Source organism: Somniosus microcephalus, chromosome 6 (genome assembly GCF_052327205.1).
Source record: "Somniosus microcephalus isolate GS21.2 chromosome 6, FLI_Smic_1.0, whole genome shotgun sequence".
NCBI classification, from domain to species: domain Eukaryota; kingdom Metazoa; phylum Chordata; class Chondrichthyes; order Squaliformes; family Somniosidae; genus Somniosus; species Somniosus microcephalus.
Window position 1 is genome coordinate 189,708,452 of NC_140992.1, and position 16,835 is coordinate 189,725,286.

The 16,835-nt window shown below is 45.3% G+C and overlaps 1 protein-coding gene across 2 annotated transcripts in view; it reads right to left on the reverse strand.

Annotated features, from left to right (window-relative positions):
* Nucleotides 1-16,835, reverse strand: part of nudt21 (nudix hydrolase 21) — a 37,790-nt gene that overhangs the window by 6,674 nt on the left and 14,281 nt on the right. For both annotated transcript variants that reach the window (XM_085991043.1, XM_085991044.1), the window contains 4 exons: nucleotides 15,067-15,267; nucleotides 8,078-8,141; nucleotides 7,365-7,454; nucleotides 1,526-1,601 (listed from right to left, as the gene is read on the reverse strand). In XM_085991043.1, coding sequence (XP_085847169.1) covers nucleotides 1,526-1,601; nucleotides 7,365-7,454; nucleotides 8,078-8,141; nucleotides 15,067-15,267 — 431 coding nt within the window. The remainder of the gene's footprint in view (nucleotides 1-1,525; nucleotides 1,602-7,364; nucleotides 7,455-8,077; nucleotides 8,142-15,066; nucleotides 15,268-16,835) is intronic.

A 16,835-nucleotide genomic window follows, 5' to 3' on the forward strand; every position in this document is an offset into this window, starting at 1 on the left:
CTTCATGTAATCTTATCCCTTTCTCCCTCACGTGTTTATCTAGCTTCCCCTTAAATGCATCTACGCTATTCGCCTCAATCATTCCTTGTAGTAGCGAGCTCCACATTCTAACCACTGGGTAACAAAAACATTCCCTATTGGATCTATTAATGACTATCTTATATTTAATCGGCCCTAGTTTTGGTCTCCTCCACAGGTGGAAACAACTTCTCTAAGTCTACCATATCAAACCCTTTGATAATCTTAATTCCCAAATCGGCCAGAAAATTCAGGCAAAGAAGAGACATGTCGTGAGTTGTGAATCAGCATAACTTGGTCACTTTACACCGCTTTGCCTTTTGCCTCGCACAAACAGCAGCTCACGCTCAACATCTGTTCTTTTCAACAACTTGCTGCAATTGCGCATTAATCTCACCGCAGAAAGTCAGGGCTCGTACTTAAAAGCTCAAGTACCCTTTTAACAACGGGATGACAAGACAATGCCAACCAAGCTCTCCGGCCCACAAAGAACAATTTAAACTACTGAGCTTCATTCGTGCATGAGATTTTAAGTCTTTTCCTTTGTCTCTTCTCATAATCCAATCTTGATTTCCCTTTCTGTACCTGATTTGACTAATTCACCCACCTGCTCAGTCATTTCTATGCATCTTTCTCGATCCTTACAGCTCATTGGTTAAGGAGATAGACTACTGTGCCTGTCATTCACCAATGTCCCAAATGCCCCATTATAAGCTCACACTTCCAGCAACTTGAGCCGAATGGTGCAGGGGAAAAAAAAAAAAATCTAACTGCCACATGCCACGAGAGGCCCTGCTCCATCAAAATTTGGACCAACATGTCATGGAGCCGTACTGACCAACCAGGCAAATACCCGGATAGACTAACAGTTTGTGCAAAGTTAGCTGACCCCAACTGGGGTTGGGGAAGGGTTAATGTTAAAACTAGCCTCAGTGCCCCTGGGCAAGAGAGGAAGATAAACCTTCACCAATGGCCCGTAATTCCTGTTGGAAGGTGCACATAAGTGGGGATCTCAAGAGAGAGGACAGTGTTAGGCTCAACAGTTGCACATTAAAAAAAAAGGTAACACTGCACGCTCAGAAATGTCGTCTTTCGGATGAGACATTGACCGAGGCCCCATCTGCCTGTTCAGGTGGATGTAAAAGATCCCATGGCACTATTTGAAGAGAAGGGGAATTCTCCCGGTGTCATGGTCAACATTTAACCCTCAACCAATGATACAAACACATTAACTGGTCAGTTATCTCATTGTGGTTTGTTGGACCTTGCTGTGTGCAAATTGGCTGTCTCATTTGCTCACATTACAAGTATTTAATTTGATGTGAAGTGCTTTGAGCAGTCCAGAGGAATTGAATGGTGCTACATAATTGCAAGCTCTTTCTTCTTTCTAAATGCAGATCAATGTATTTCTCTTAGGAGCGCCTTTAGTTAAACTACTGCAGACTGTTATGAATGCAATCACCACATGTCCAGGCACATTATATATTCTCAGTCTTCTAGGACATACCTTTCTCTTGAAGCTGCACTAGGAAAAGCTTCTTATGCTCTTTGGGCTTTGTGATGTGAGCTGGAATGTAGGGATACTGGAGGAGAGGGAAAAACAATGTTAAGAACAGAACACAGGTTTATCTCAATAAAAGGCTCACCACAGATGGTTAATTCAGGAGTGTTCAGCTATAATATCCATTGACTATGCAAGGGGATACTTGAAAGCTTATAAAGTTTAGACGGTCTTAATTTTTGTGGTTATAGTTTCCAAGGTCTCTTGTGTAGTGGGGAGTGCGAGTAAACAAGGGCCCTTGGGTATATCATTTAATTGTAGCGTAATTAGTGATATTGATTTGATTTAATTTGAATTATATAAGGGTAAATCATGGCAGCACAGCTCAGCCCCGTGGCATGCTCCTCCTGCACTATATGGGAAATCAGGGACACTTCCTGTGTCCCTGACAACCATGTGTGCGGGAAGTGTATCCAGCTGCAGCTACTGGCAGACCGCATTGCGGCACTGGAGTTGCGAATGGAGAGATACTGGAGCATTCACGATGCTGAGGACGTGGATAGCACATTTGATGAATTGGTCACACCGCAGGTAATGGCTACACAGGCAGGAAGGGAATGGGTGACCGCCAGGCAGAGTAGTAGGCGCAGGCAGGTAGTGCAGGGTCCCCTGTGCCCATTCCCCTCTCAAACAGATATACCGCTTTGGATATTGTTGAGGGAGATGTCTTATTGGGGGAAGGCAGCAGCAGCCAACTTCCTGGCACCATGGGTGGTTCTGCTACACAGGGCGGGAGGAAAAAGAGCAGGAGAGCTAGTGATAGGGGATTCTATTGTAAGGGGAATAGATAGGCGTTTCTGCAGCCGCAAACGAGACTCCAGGATGGTATGTTGCCTCCCTGGTGCAAGGGTCAAGGATGTCTCAGTGGCTGCAGGGCATTCTGGAGGGGGAGGGTGAACAGCCAGTTGTCGTGGTGCATATAGGTACCAACGATATAGGTAAAAACCATGATGAGGTCCTAAAAGCTGAATATAGGGAGTTAGGAGGTAAATTAAAAAATAGAACCTCAAAAAAGGTAGTGATCTCAGGATTGCTACCAGTGCCACGTGCTAGTCAGAAGGATATTTCAGATGAATACGTGGCTAGAGGAATGGTGCAAGGGGGAGGGATTCAAATTCCTGGGACATTGGAACCAGTTCTGGGGGAGGTGGGACCAGTACAAACTGGACGGTTGGCACCTGGGCGTGACCAGGACCGATGTCCTGCGGCGGGGAGAGAGCGTGTTTGCTAGTGCTGTTGGCAGGGGGACAGAGGAAAGGGAAGCAAGGATAGAAGCAAAAAAGACAGGAAGGAGAAAAGCAAAAAAGTGGCAGTCAGAGAAATCAAGGGTGTAAATCAAACATGGCCACAGTAAATAATAATTCTAAAAGGTCTAAGTGTTAAAAAAAAACAAGCCTGAAGGCTTTGTGTCTTGATGCGAGGAGCATTCGTAATAAGGTGGATGAATTAGCTGCGCAAATAGATGTAAACGGATATGATATAATTGGGATTAGAGAGACGTGGCTCCAGGGTGACCAAGGTTGGGAATTCAACATCCAGGGGTATTCAATATTCAGGAAGGCCAGGCAAAAAAGGAAAAGGAGGCAGGGTAGCATTGCTGGTTAAAGAGATTAGCACAATAGTAAGGAAGGATATTAGCTCTAATGATGATGTGGAATCTGTATGGGTAGAGCTGAGAAATACCAAAGAGCAAAAAACATTAGTGGGAGTTGTATACAGACCCCCAAACAGTAATGCTGAGGTTGGGGGTGGCATTAAATGGGAAATTAGAGATGTGTGCAATAAGGGCACAGCAGTTATCATGGGTGACTTTAATCTACATATAGATTGGGCTAACCAAAGTAGTAACAATACTGTGGAGGGGTAATTCCTAGAGTGTATATGGGTTGGTTTCCTGGACCAATATGTCGAGGAACCAACTAAGAAATCAGGCCATCTTAGACTGGGTATTACGTAACGAAAAAGGATTAATTAGCAATCTTGTTGTGCGAGGCCCCTTGGGGAGGAGCGATCATAATATGCTCGAATTCTTCATTAAGATGGAGAGTGAAGTAGTTGACTCAGAGACTAGGGTCCTGAATTTAAATAAAAAGGAAACTACAATGGTATGAGGAGAGAGTTGGCTAGGATGGATTGGGGAACGTTAAAGGATTGATGGTGGATAGGCAATGGCAAACATCTAAAGATCACATGGATGAACTACAGATTGTTCATCTCTGTTCGGCATAAAAATAAAACAAAAAAAGGTGACTCAACCGTGGCTAACGAGAGAAATTAGGGATAGCATAAGATCCAAGGAGAGGTCATATAAATTGGCCAGAAAAAGCAGCAAACTGAGAATTGGGGGTAGTTTAGGATTTAGCAAAGGAGGACAAAGGGATTAATTAAGAGGGGGGAAATAGAGTACGAGAGTAAGTTTGCACAGAACATAAAAACTGACTAAAAGCTTCTGTAGATATGTGAAGAGAAAAAGAATGGTGAAGTCAAGCGTAGGTCCCTTGCAGTCAGAATCAGGGGAATTTATAATGGGGAACAAAGAAATGGCAGACCAATTAAATACATACTTAGGTTCTGTCTTCACAGAGGACACAAATAACCTCCCAGAGATGCCGGGGGACATAGGGTCTAATGAAAAGGGAGGAATTGAATGAAATCAGTATTTGTAGAGAAATGGTGTTAGGGAAATTGACGGGATTGAAGGCCGATAAATCCCCAGGGCCTGATAATCTACATCCTAGGGTACTCAAGGGAATGGCGCTAGAAATAGTAGATGCATTGCTGGTCATCTTCCAAAATTCTAGAGACTCTGGCACAATTCCCATGGATTGGAAGGTAGCTAATGTAACCCCACTATTTAAAAAAGGTGGGACAGAGAAAATGGGGAATTATAAACCGGTAAGCCTGACATCGGTAGTGGGGAAAATGCTAGAGTCCATTATAAAAGATGCAATAACAGAGCACTTGGAAAACCATGACAGGATCGGACAAATTCAACATGGATTTACAAAAGGTAAATCATGCTTGACTAATCACTGGAATTTTTTGAGGATGTAACTGGTAGAATGGATAAGGGAGAACCAGTGGATGTGGTGTATTTGGACTTTCAGAAAGCTTTCAATAAGGTCCCACATAAGGGATTAGTGTGCAAAGTTAAAGCACATGGGATTGGGGGTCAGGTACTGGCTTGGATAGAGAACTGGTTGGCAGACAGAAAGCAAAGTGCTGGAATAAACGAGTCTTTGTCCGAGTGGCAGGCAGTGACTGGTGGGGTACCGCAGGGATCGGTCCTAGGACCCCAGTTATTCACAATATATATTAATGATCTAGACGAGGGAACTAGATGTAATATCTCCAAGTTTGCAGACGACACAAAGCTGGGTGGGCGTGTGTGCTGTGAGGAGGATGCAGAGAAACTCCAGTATGATGTGGACAGGTTGGGTGATTGTACTGCATCTGCCCAATATGGATAAATGCGAGGTTATCCACTTTGGTGGCAAAAACAGGAAGACAAGATTATCTGAATGGCAATAGATTGGGAGAAGAGGGAAGTGCAACGAGACCTGGGTGTCCTTGTGCACCAGTCGCTGAAGGTAAGCATGCAGGTGCAGCAGGCGGTTGAGAAGGCAAATGGTATGTTGGCCTTCATAGCGAGAGGATTAGAGTACAGGAGCAAGGATGTCTTGCTGCAGTTGTACAGGGCCTTGGTGAGACCACACCTTGAATAGTGTGCAGTTTTGGTCGCCTTATCTGAGGAAGGATGTTCTTGCCGCGAAGATTCACCAGGCTGATACCTGGGATGGCAGGAATGACGTACGAGGAGAGATTGGGTCGATTAGGCTTATATTCGCTAGAGTTTAGAAGAATGAGAGGGGATCTCATTGAAACTTATAAAATTCTAACAGGACTAGACAGACTAGATGCAGGAAGGATGTTCCTGATGGCGGGGGAGTCCAGAAGTCACAGTCTAAGGATAAGGGGTAAGCCATTTAGGACTGAGATGAAAAGGAATTTCTTCACCCAGAGAGTGGTGAACCTGTGGAATTCTCTACCACAGAAGGCAGTTGAGGCCAATTCATTAAATATATTTCAAGGCGGCATTAGATGCTGTATATTTCTTAAGGCTAAAGGGATCAAGGGAGGAAGCAGGGCCAGGGTACTGAATTTGGATGATCAGCCATGATCTCATTAAATGGTGGAACAGGCTCAAGGGGCCAAATGGCCTACTCCTGCTCCTATCTTCTATGTTTCTATAATACCCTCCATCACCAGTGGATAAAAATACTCCAAATAATGCCAAAACAACCTCAGCATAAGCTGCGGTTATACTAATCATGTCCCTGGTTTATACCAAAAATCTGATCAAGATGTTAGGGCACCATTTTGATGGAGATAGCAGGAATAGCAGAATTGTTTCAGGAAATAATTCTGCTCAACACTTATGGGTGAAATCACACTATGCAATATTAAAATACAAGGGTAATGCCAAGAGTTAAAATAGCAGCCAGAGAATTTTTCTTACAAACATGTTGCCATAATATGGGGTAATGGGATCCCATAAGCATTAGTTATGGTTTCAGGTGAATGTGAAACTTTTTAACCACAGCTGTGCAGAGGATAAATAGATCAAGTTACTGACAGAACAGAGGGGCTGGGGAAAAAAAGGCATCTATCCAGCAAATAGCCAACCCCTACAGACCACAGAGCAAAGGCCAGGCATTAAACCCAGGACGAGTACCTCCCTTTACCCAGGGTAGCAGTAGGAGGAACACTGTACTTGGTTCCCAGTTCACGTGTGGTGGGGAAGAGAGAGAAACTGAAAATTATGCAAAAAAGGGTCTGCTCCAAAATCACTACTTAGCCACTGGATCGTGCCAGAGAGGAGGGAAGAATGATTGACTTTCAGTGAAGGGAAGAGTGTGCAGAGGGTGAAGTGGCTCCATGCAGAGAAGCCACCATTAACTGACATGCTGGGTGCAATGACTGGGGCCAAGGTACAGATGTAACTTGCATTCGAGGCAGCACTGCCAGTACCGGAGGACCTAGAGAGAAAACTGAAGCAACCCAGCGTGGAGATTCTTCTCAAACTCAGCTGGGAACAGGGACTTGCCAAGGAGAGAAGTGAATGAAGGTAACCAGCCCAGGGGGAGCAGGGTGAAGCAATGTATTCTGAAAAGTGAGTGACAAGAGTCGATCAATGCAGGCTAGGATCAAGTAGAAATAAACTCCATTAAAAATGGATGAAATTTAAAAAAAATTTTTAATGTAAATCACCATTTTACAAAAAGTGCCATTGGAAGTTTGCCAGGAGTTTACTCCACTCTGCAGCAGTCCTGATCCACTTCCCTCAGCTGCTGAGAAAGAGATGGCAAATAAAACAACTGGAAATTCTCTTTACCGTTGCTTTTTTTTAAAAAAAGTCTCTTCTTACTGAGGGCTGATTCCATTATTTGATTTTTAGTACCAAGTGGAGCACAAGGGACTATGAGAATCAGTAGGCTGTGGCTCAAAATAGTTCAAATCCATTGCTCTTTGCTAGTGTACTACCCAGTTAGTTAAACTCAAATCCAGCTTGAAAAACTCTACGGAGCTCCAGAAAACAAGACTAAGTAGACAAACACTAACTTAAGCTGTAACAATTTTGTTTCAATATCTGAGGCCAGAAACTACCACAGAGCTTCACATCACAAATATTTTTAAATGACATGACCCCACAATGACTTGGAGCTCATTTTACAGTATTAAGCGAGTCATCCGAGTAGAGACGATAAAACCCTGCACCACTCACCTGAGGTGGTTCAAAGTTCGGCCTCCACCAGTTCCCGATGCAGTCATCAATGACCCAGTCTTGCTGCACACCATCTTGGCGGCCCAAAATCTGTGAAAATGCACAGTTGAATGAGAGTTTCTCAACTACAAAACAGGTGCACTGCTTCATCCCCGAATCATGATGGGGCATCAGCCCTTTTTAAGCCGTCTTAAAAGATGCTGGCTTTATCAGGTTTGTTCACTTGAAGGAGCCTTCCTTCCCCTCCTCCAGGAAAAAGTTTGTGACAGTTGTACAGATACAACATTCAATTGGGGCTGGCTTCAAAACAAATCAATTCAATAAATTACTAACTGTTCTGAACATCCTCTCGTTTTGCTCTTACTTCCATTCTACCCCTCCCCTACTTATTTGCAAGAGGGTTAAGACAAGTGAAATTCCCATTTTAAACACAAACAGCACACATTAGGTTGGAAACCAACCCCTCACAGCAAGGGGCAAAGGGTTCTAGGGCAGACAGCAATTTTCCATAAACTCAAGAGCCTAAATCTAACGCGAGCTACTCCAAACAAAAGTGCACAAAGCAGCATAAATTAATTGGCTTCCATTTAATCGTGTGACATGTGGACAGTACCATAAAAATCAAATCCGGTCAGAGCCCGACCAGCTGATCCTTTAGCACGTACTCCACCCAACCAGTCTGGAGTGCTCCTATCTGAAAACAGGTTCCGTACCTCTGTCATTAGACGCTTCAGACCCTCCACCTCATCTTCTCCAGGATTTAACTCTCCACCAGGCCTAAATCCACAAAACAAGAAGCACAGAATGAATGTTACAATTCAAAAGCAACAGAAACTAGAGGTAGGTTAAAAAAGAGATGAAATCTGCACTGGCTTACCAATTTCAAGAAAACCCGATGGTCGAAATTGTTCAGTTTGCAGCCTGGGTAGTTAGCCTCAAAGGCTACACACTCCTTTGACAAATTTATCTAACCATCCTAACTCTATGCTGATTTATTAGGATGTTATATAATTGGCCTTAGCACCCCTCGATAGGGAGAGGGATAAACGTCATGAGGGCTCCATCTCCTGATCATGATCCAGTGACTGCTGCTGGAACTGTGCACGTTAAGTTAGATAAGGACTGGATTCAGCCGTGATGCCTGCTGTGCAGAAATAGCCTGCTCACACCAACAATGATCACTTCGGCACATGCAGGGATGTAAACACAACTGTGTAACTGCACCCCACAGTAAATCAATACCTTTGGGAGAGGAAATTAGCCAAAAAAAAAGTACATGCTGTATCCTCCCTAGCATATTTAATACGTATCTTAGTCCTGTGACCACGTTGAAGGATGCCAGCACCTCAGCATGGAACACTTTCATTATGGAAAACTGGTGCCCACATGAAATAGGTTTATGTAGGGTATGGTGCTTTAAGTCACAACTACTTTTTACAGCTCCTGTATACTGTAGTACTGGCAGTAACCACACCGGTATACAAGCTGTGCGCATGCCTCTGTACCCCAGTCTAGAGATGACCCTCCTCCAGTAAAGACCTGTTGTTTGTTTATGTACAGCATCCGTGTAATTATTTATCCACTGAACCACGGATCTAACAGTGGCGACGAGTGTTGATGCGAATCTACCTGCAACATTAAACAAAAAAAAAAGGTCGAGTCCAGGAACACGGGCGTCGACCGCGAGCAACCGCCCAGCAGTCAGGCAGAGATCCAACTTCACTGGGGAGGCTGTGGAGAGCCGGGCTTGGTTCGCCAGCCACAACGAGCAGTAAGAGACCGACGACAGGTCCAGAGCAGACCCTTCCCGAGCAGCGGGGGCTGGAGCCGACCGACGAGAGAGAGAGAGAGAGAGAGAGCCGGGCAGCGTCGACAGGGCAAGAAAAAGGGTGAAGAGAGCAGGGCGCAGCCGGGGGTTGATCACCGAGCGGCGTCGAGGAAAAATACTGCAAAAAACCAGAGGGTAAGAAACAGCCAGGTTCTAGACTGAGCGGCGTCGACAAATATCAAGAGAAGAACGCGCAGAGCACAGCCAGGGATCACGGGCTGATCAGGGTCCGCGGGGCGAAGCAAGGGGAGACGCCATTGAGAAGCAGGGAGAGTGCGGGAGGCGCCATTGAGAAGGAAGAGCGCGGGAGACGCCATTTTGCGAAACCGCAGCGGAGAAGACGGGCGAGCGCAGGAAGGAAGGAAAGCGCGGGAGACGCCATTTTGTGCCAGCAGAGAAGAAGGGGAAGCACGGGAAGTGCCATTGGTGATAGTTAACGCACAACCAAGGATGCCGAAGAGTGGCAGTATCTCTACGTTTGACAATGAAGTCGAAGATTGGGCGACATATGTGGAACGTATTGAGGTGTACTGCAGGGCGAATGAAGTGCCAGATGCTAATAAAGCACTGGTTCTGTTAAATTCCATGGGTGCAAAAACTTATGGGTTACTGCAAAATCTAATAACCCCAGAGAAGCCGGTAAACAAGAATTTTGAAAGCATAGTAGAAATCCTACAGGACCACTTAAACCCCACACCGCTGCAGATAGCAGAACGATTTAAGTTCCATAAAAGGAACCAACACAAAGACGAAAGCAATGCTGAGTACCTAATGGAACTGCGCAAGCTATCGAAATACTGCCAGTTTGGAGTGGGGCTAGCAGACACGTTAAGGGACAAGTTTGTGTGTGGGCTACAAAGTGAAGGAACCCAGAAACGGCTTCTATCAGAAAAGGACCTTACGCTGGACAAAGCTTTCAGTATGGCAGTATCACACGAAGCAGCCGCAAGGGGCGCTGCAGAGATACAATGGAGACCGCAAGAATACGGCACCAACGAAATGACCTATGGAACAGGGAAGTGCTATCGCTGCGGCAGAACACATGACCAGAAAGATTGTTGATTCAAGGACCAAGCGTGCAGACAGTGTGGGAAAGCAGGACACATAGCAAGAGTCTGCAGGTCTGGGAAGAAAACCAACAGTAAGAAATCTCCACAGGAGGAGAAGTACAAAAAGGTACACCAGGTGATGGACAGTGGTTCAGATGAACAGAAAAGTGACAGACTCCAGAAGCAAGGAGCTGGGTTGTCTGAAACTACATAATGTAACCGAAATAGAGGATCACCAGACTATCTGGGTTACACTCAAGATAGACGGAGTCCAAGTGGAAATGGAATTGGACACAGGGTCAGCTCTAACAGTCATAAATCAAAGAGACTACAAGCGGCTATTTTCACACATACCCTTGAAAGCTAGAGATTGTCTTGAAGACGTATATGGGGCAAAAAGTCTACCCCAAAGGAAAAATAAGGGTGAAAGGGACATAAAGGTCAGGAAATACCTAAAATGGATATATATGTATTGCCAAATGGAGGACCACCACTGCTAGGACATGAATGGATCCGGAAGATACATTTAGATTGGCATTCCATACAGGCACTGAAGGTGGAGGCCAAAAAGGATGACGACGTCACACCTGGACGACTGTCAAAAATGCTAACTGACGCAAAAGAAGTGTTCCACGAGGGACTAGGAACACTAAAAAGGAATAACAGCAACAATTAAAAGAGAGGCTAATGCAAGCCCAAAGTTTCTGAAGGCCAGACCAGTGCCTTATGCAATCAGACCAGCAAGGGTTGGAACGTTCAGGAGTACGGTCCAAAGTGGACTGGAGCGAGTGGGCTACACCCATCGTCCCTGTAATGAAGAGGTCGTTGAGTAATACGCCTGGGGAACCAAAGAAGGTCTGCATCTATGGGGATTTTAAGGTGACAGCGAACCCAGTCCTTCACATGGTGCAATATCCGCTTCCACGAACGGAGGATATTTTCGCCTCGCTATCTGGTGGTAAACGCTTCACCAAAATTGATCTAGCCCAGGCGTACTTGCAAATGGAGGTAGAAGCAGCTTCGAAACATTACCTTACGATCAACACCCATAAAGGTCTTTATCAATACAACCGGCTGGTGAGCAGCCTCGGCTCCGGCTATCTGGCAAAGGGCGATGGATCAGGTCCTGCAAGGGATTCCAGGGACCCAGTGTTATTTGGATGACATCTTGGTCACGGGCAAAAATGACAGTGATCACCTCGCTAACTTGGAGAAGGTGCTTGCCAAATTAAAGGAATATGGGCTACGAGCTAATCGCCACAAGTGCGAGTTTTTCCAGAAACAGATCTCTTATTGCGGCCACGTCATCGATGAAGAGGGGTTACATAAGTCCCCTGACAAGATTGAGGCAGTAGTCAAGGCTCCAGCACCGGAAAATGTGTCACAACTGAGGTCGTTCCTCGGGCTGGTAAACTATTACAAGTTCTTACCAAATTTGTCTACGGTACTACACCCGCTGAACACCCTACTGCAAACAGGGGTACCATGGAAGTGGGATGACGAACGTAGATGAGCTTTCCAGAAGTGTAAAGAATTGATCACATCAAGAGAGGTGTTGGCCCATTTCAACCCAGCACTACCAATTCGTTTGGCATGTGATGATGCATCACCCTACAGCATTGGAGCGGTGCTGTCGCACAAATTCCCAGACGGGTTGGAGAGGCCAGTGGCCTTTGCGTCTCGGTCACTAACCTCAGCCGAGCGCAACTACGCCCAGATTGACAGGGAGGCCCTCAGCCTAGTATGGGGAATAAAAAAATTCAACCATTATCTGCATGGGCAGAAGTTCACCTTGCTGACTGACCACCAACCACTTGTCTCCATCTTTAATCCGAAGAAGGGCGTGCCAGTAATGACTGCACAGCGGTTACAAAGATGGTCCCTGTTTCTAGGGGCGAATCAATATGAAATAGAATATAAAAGGCACGAAACAGCATGGGAACGCTGACGGGCTATCGCGCCTGCCACTGCCTACGGTGGAAGAAGCACCAGCAGTGGACCCTATCGAGATATTTTATTCGTCGATAATTGAACGATTGCCAGTAACAAACGCGGATATAGAGAAGGAGACCCGCAATGATCTGACGCTGTCACGGGTATATGAATTGACGGTGAGGGGATGGCCAACACATGGCGACTCACTGTTGCCAGCATTCTCATCCAGAAGAGAACTGTCAGTATGCCAGGGGACAGTGATGTGTGGATCCAGAGTAGTGATTCCACCCAAGTTAAGGGAGAGAGTGCTAAAGGAGCTACATGAAGGTCATCTGGGGGGAGTGAAAATGAAAAGCCTTGCTAGGGCTTGTGTGGTGGCCGGGAATCGATCAACAAATCGAAGACCTAACTAAGAGCTGCTTAGGATGCCAGAAGGTCCAAAATGCACCACCACATGCCGCTCTACACCCATGGGAGTGGCCCTCCTCTCCATGGCAACGGTGCACATTGATTTCGCTGGTCCATTCATGGACTCAATGTTCTTAATAGCAGTGGATGCTCATTCAAAGTGGCCTGAGGTGATAAAGATGTCTTCAACCACTACAGAGAAAAACGATTGCAGTCCTACGGACCATATTTGCCAGAAACGGTTTGCCAGAGCAGATCTGCTCTGATAATGGACCACAGTTTGTGTCCGATGAGTTCCAAAAATTCATGAAAAGGAATGGGGTAAGGCATTACACATCCGCCCCGTATCATCCAGCCACCAATGGATTGGCTGAGAGGTTCGTACAAACCTTTAAGAAGGCGATAAAGGCCATGCGCGACAAGGAAATTCTACTACAGCATAAGATGGACAATTTCTTATTAGCCTACCGAAACGCGACACATGCAGTTACCAACCAGACCCCGGCCATGATGTTCTTTAACCGAAGGTCGAGATCTCGTCTGGACTTGCTCAGACCAAATGTGCGAAGAAATGTTGAGGACAAACAATTCCAGCACATCAACGAGAAGCTGACAAGGAGCTTCAATGTAGGGCAACCAGTCTTGGCCCGTGACTATCGAACAGAGAATTGGCAACCCGGAACGATATGTACAAGGCAGGGGCCATTAATGTACACGGCAGGGGCCATTAATGTACACAGTGGATGTCGGGGAGAACATTGTGAGACGCCACGTCGATCAGATCTTAGCGTCACAGGAAGGCGTCAACCCCATGTCTCGAGTACCTGGGGATGAACCCGACATACCGGTAGCATCTACTTCAGACCCAGTAGCAGTGGAACCCAATGAAAAGGGGTCAGAATCGCCTCTGCACCAAGAACAAGAACCTCCGGAAAGGCGCTTTCCCGAAAGGGTCAGGAAGCCGCCCCAAAGACTGAATCTATAAATGGACTTTTGTTATTAAATGTACATGTAAAAATGTAATTGTTATTTGAATATTAAGGGGGTATTATTAATCTAAAAAGGGAGGAATTGTAGTGTATGTGCTTTAAGTCAGAACTACTTTTTACAGCTCCTGTATACTGTAGTACCGGCAGTAACCACACCGGTATATAAGCTGTGCGCATGCCTCTGTACCCCAGTCTAGAGATGACCCTCCTCCAGTAAAGACCTGTTTGTTTATGTACAGCATCCGTGTAATTATTTATCCACTGAACCACGGATCTAACAGTTTATGCCCCTTAATCAAAGTTTAAATAGTGCATTCCCTACTGCACCAGGATTCTCACTAGGCATCCTCATGCCCAAACTATCAAGTTTATGACGAATTACGTCCAGTTTTGTGCTATGAACCAAAGCTCATTAGGAACAAGGTTAAAACTACCCGGGTAGGCTGAATTCAAAACAGTTGAAAGGTAAAAGGAGTTTGCTCACTACATCTGGTTGCATGCAACCCACGAGTCCCGTGAGAGGGGGGGGGGGGGGGGGGGGGGTGAAATCAAGTGACATAGCTGCCTCCATGGGAGTTGCAGTAAGGTTACAGCCAAGGTAAACTTCACCTTCCACCATTTTGGAAGATTTTACACAGTATAAAATGAAAATACTGCTAATTTGTAATACACCACAGGCCACACAGCATCTGTTAAGACAGGTTACAATGTTTCTGGCATGTACTCACCTGATGAAGGGTTAAACACCCAAAACATTAGAACCCGTCTTCTCTCTTTATAAATGACTGACCTGCTGTGTATTGCTGGTATTTTATTGGAAAGCAAACAACAACTGCCTCCAACCTTCTTCCTCCCCACACCATAAGAATGTTAGGCGACTCCCAATGCTCGCTAACCTACATTGGCACCTGGACCACCAACAACTTAATTTTAAAATACTCATCCTCTTGTTCAAATCCCTCCATGGCTTCAGCCCTCTTGCCATACAACCCTCCTCCAACTGTGTTGCTCTAACTGCTGACTCTTGTGCACCTGCCGCCCCGAGCCCTACCACTGCCGGCCATGCCTGCAGCAGTTGAGGCCATTAGCTTGAATTCCCTCCCCAAGCCCCCCCCTCCTCCTTTAAGAGCTTCCTTAAAACTTCTGTGACCAAACTTTTAGTCACCTGTCCTAATGTCACCTCCTATGGTTCAGTGTCAATTTTTAATCTTATTACACTCCTATGAAGCACCATGGGATGTTTGCCAACGTTAAAGGAACCATATAAATTCAAGTTGTTTTTGTTAGCTTTTAGCCAGCATTTACTGCTGATGACCAATGGAGAGATCAGAGACAAAGGAAAACCAAAAAAAACTCCATCACTACAGTGCAATGCACCAATCAACAACTAACTGCACTTTTGTGAAAGTTTGCCCAAGGGTTTGATTATTCACACCCCAAAACTGAAAGATCTTTTACAGCCAATCCCTACCCCCATGGCACAATGAACTCACAGTTTAAAGAAGGTTGTCCCCAGCTGCAGTAACAGTACATGAGGCAGCCTGTGCTCGTGCACAATCAGAACACCCTCCACTGTGCGCCTCATGCCAATCTTCTCAAACTCCTCCCGCATGCGCTGGAATCGAGCTGCCACGGAGCAGTCCTTCTCGTACAAGGGCTCCTTGGTACCAAAGGTGTAGTTAGTCAGTGGATACCTGAAGAGAGATTTCCCAGAGTGTTATACATTGCAATGAGAATGTAATTACAGTACCCATGAAGACAAATCCAAGAAATAATTATACTGGAACACAAAATTTTCCAAACAGGGGCAGAGTCAGAACCAGATCTAGCATATGTTCATTGGTCCAGATCGTCAGGAGGAAAAACAAACCACCTCCTTAGAGGCCCATCTAATGGAAACTCAGCAACAAGATCTACCTGACCCACACTGCAGGGCAGATTCAGACACTACGACCCCACCCATACCGCAGGGCAGATTCAGACACTGCATTTTTAATGCCTCACTTGAAGGGTGGCACCTCTGACAATGCAGCATTCCCTCAGTTCTGCACTGAAGGGTCACCCTAGACTATGTGCTCAAGTGAGGCTTGATGTGCAGCCTTCCATCTCAGCCAGAGTGCTACCAACTGAACCAAGCTGACAATTAGTAAGTAACCATTCAGGAACTTGGGAGCCCCAATATAGTGATACATAAATTATACAACCTGAACTGAAAGTAGAAGGAAACAGACAATTCAAAGTTAAAAACAAACAATTCAAAGCTGATGTGCGAGAAGAGTATTTCCATTAGTATCTAAAAATGGGCCTCCACCCAAAAATGTTACCTTGTCTTTCCCCACCCTCCCTTTTTACAGATGCTGATTGACCTGCCATGTCCTGCATGGAGTTTTTAAATGCAGATTTCCAGTATTTGCTGCTTTCCCCCCCCCCCCCACCCCCCTTTTCAAATTTATACTAGCAAGATCAGTTAAAGTCAGGACAGCTGTATCAAATCTTGCTTTCCTTGCCACTGAACAGATCAGTTAAAGTGAAGACCATCAGATTTCCATTTAGACATATAACCTCAGACAGCAAGTGTTCATTAAACTACAGTATACTCACACAAACCCCCCAAAAAACTTAACAGGAGCAAAAACCTAGACTACCAAAGGGCTAAACAATGCTTTGGGAGCAATCAACTATTGGTGTCTTATTTTGTTCTTAAAGGTAGATGTGCCCAATTCTGAGCACCACACTTAAGGATGTCAAGGCCTTGAAGAGGGTGCAGAGGAGATTCACTAGAATGGTATGAGGGATGAGACTTCAGTTACACGGAGAGACTCCAGAAGCTGGGACTGTTCTCCTTAGAGGAGAAGGGGAGATTTAACAGAGGTGTTTAAAAATCATGAAGGATTTTGATAAGAGTAAATGAGAAACTGTTTCCAGTGGTAGAAGGGTCAGTAACCAGAGGATACACAGAGTTATGGTAATTAGCAAAAGGACCAGAAACAAGATGAGAATTATTTTTTTTTTTTTTTTTTTTTTTAAAAACAGCAAGTTATGAACTGTAATGTACTGCCTCAAGGGCAGAGGAAGCAGATTTAACAACAACTTTCAAAAAGGGAATTGGCTAAATCTGCAGGGCTATGGGGAAAGGACAAGGGAGTGGGATTAATTGGATAACTCTTTCAAAGAGCTAGCATAGGCACAATGAGCTGAATGGCAGCTTTCTGTACTAGATCATTCTATGATTTTTTTTCACACCAATTAATCCACAATCCGT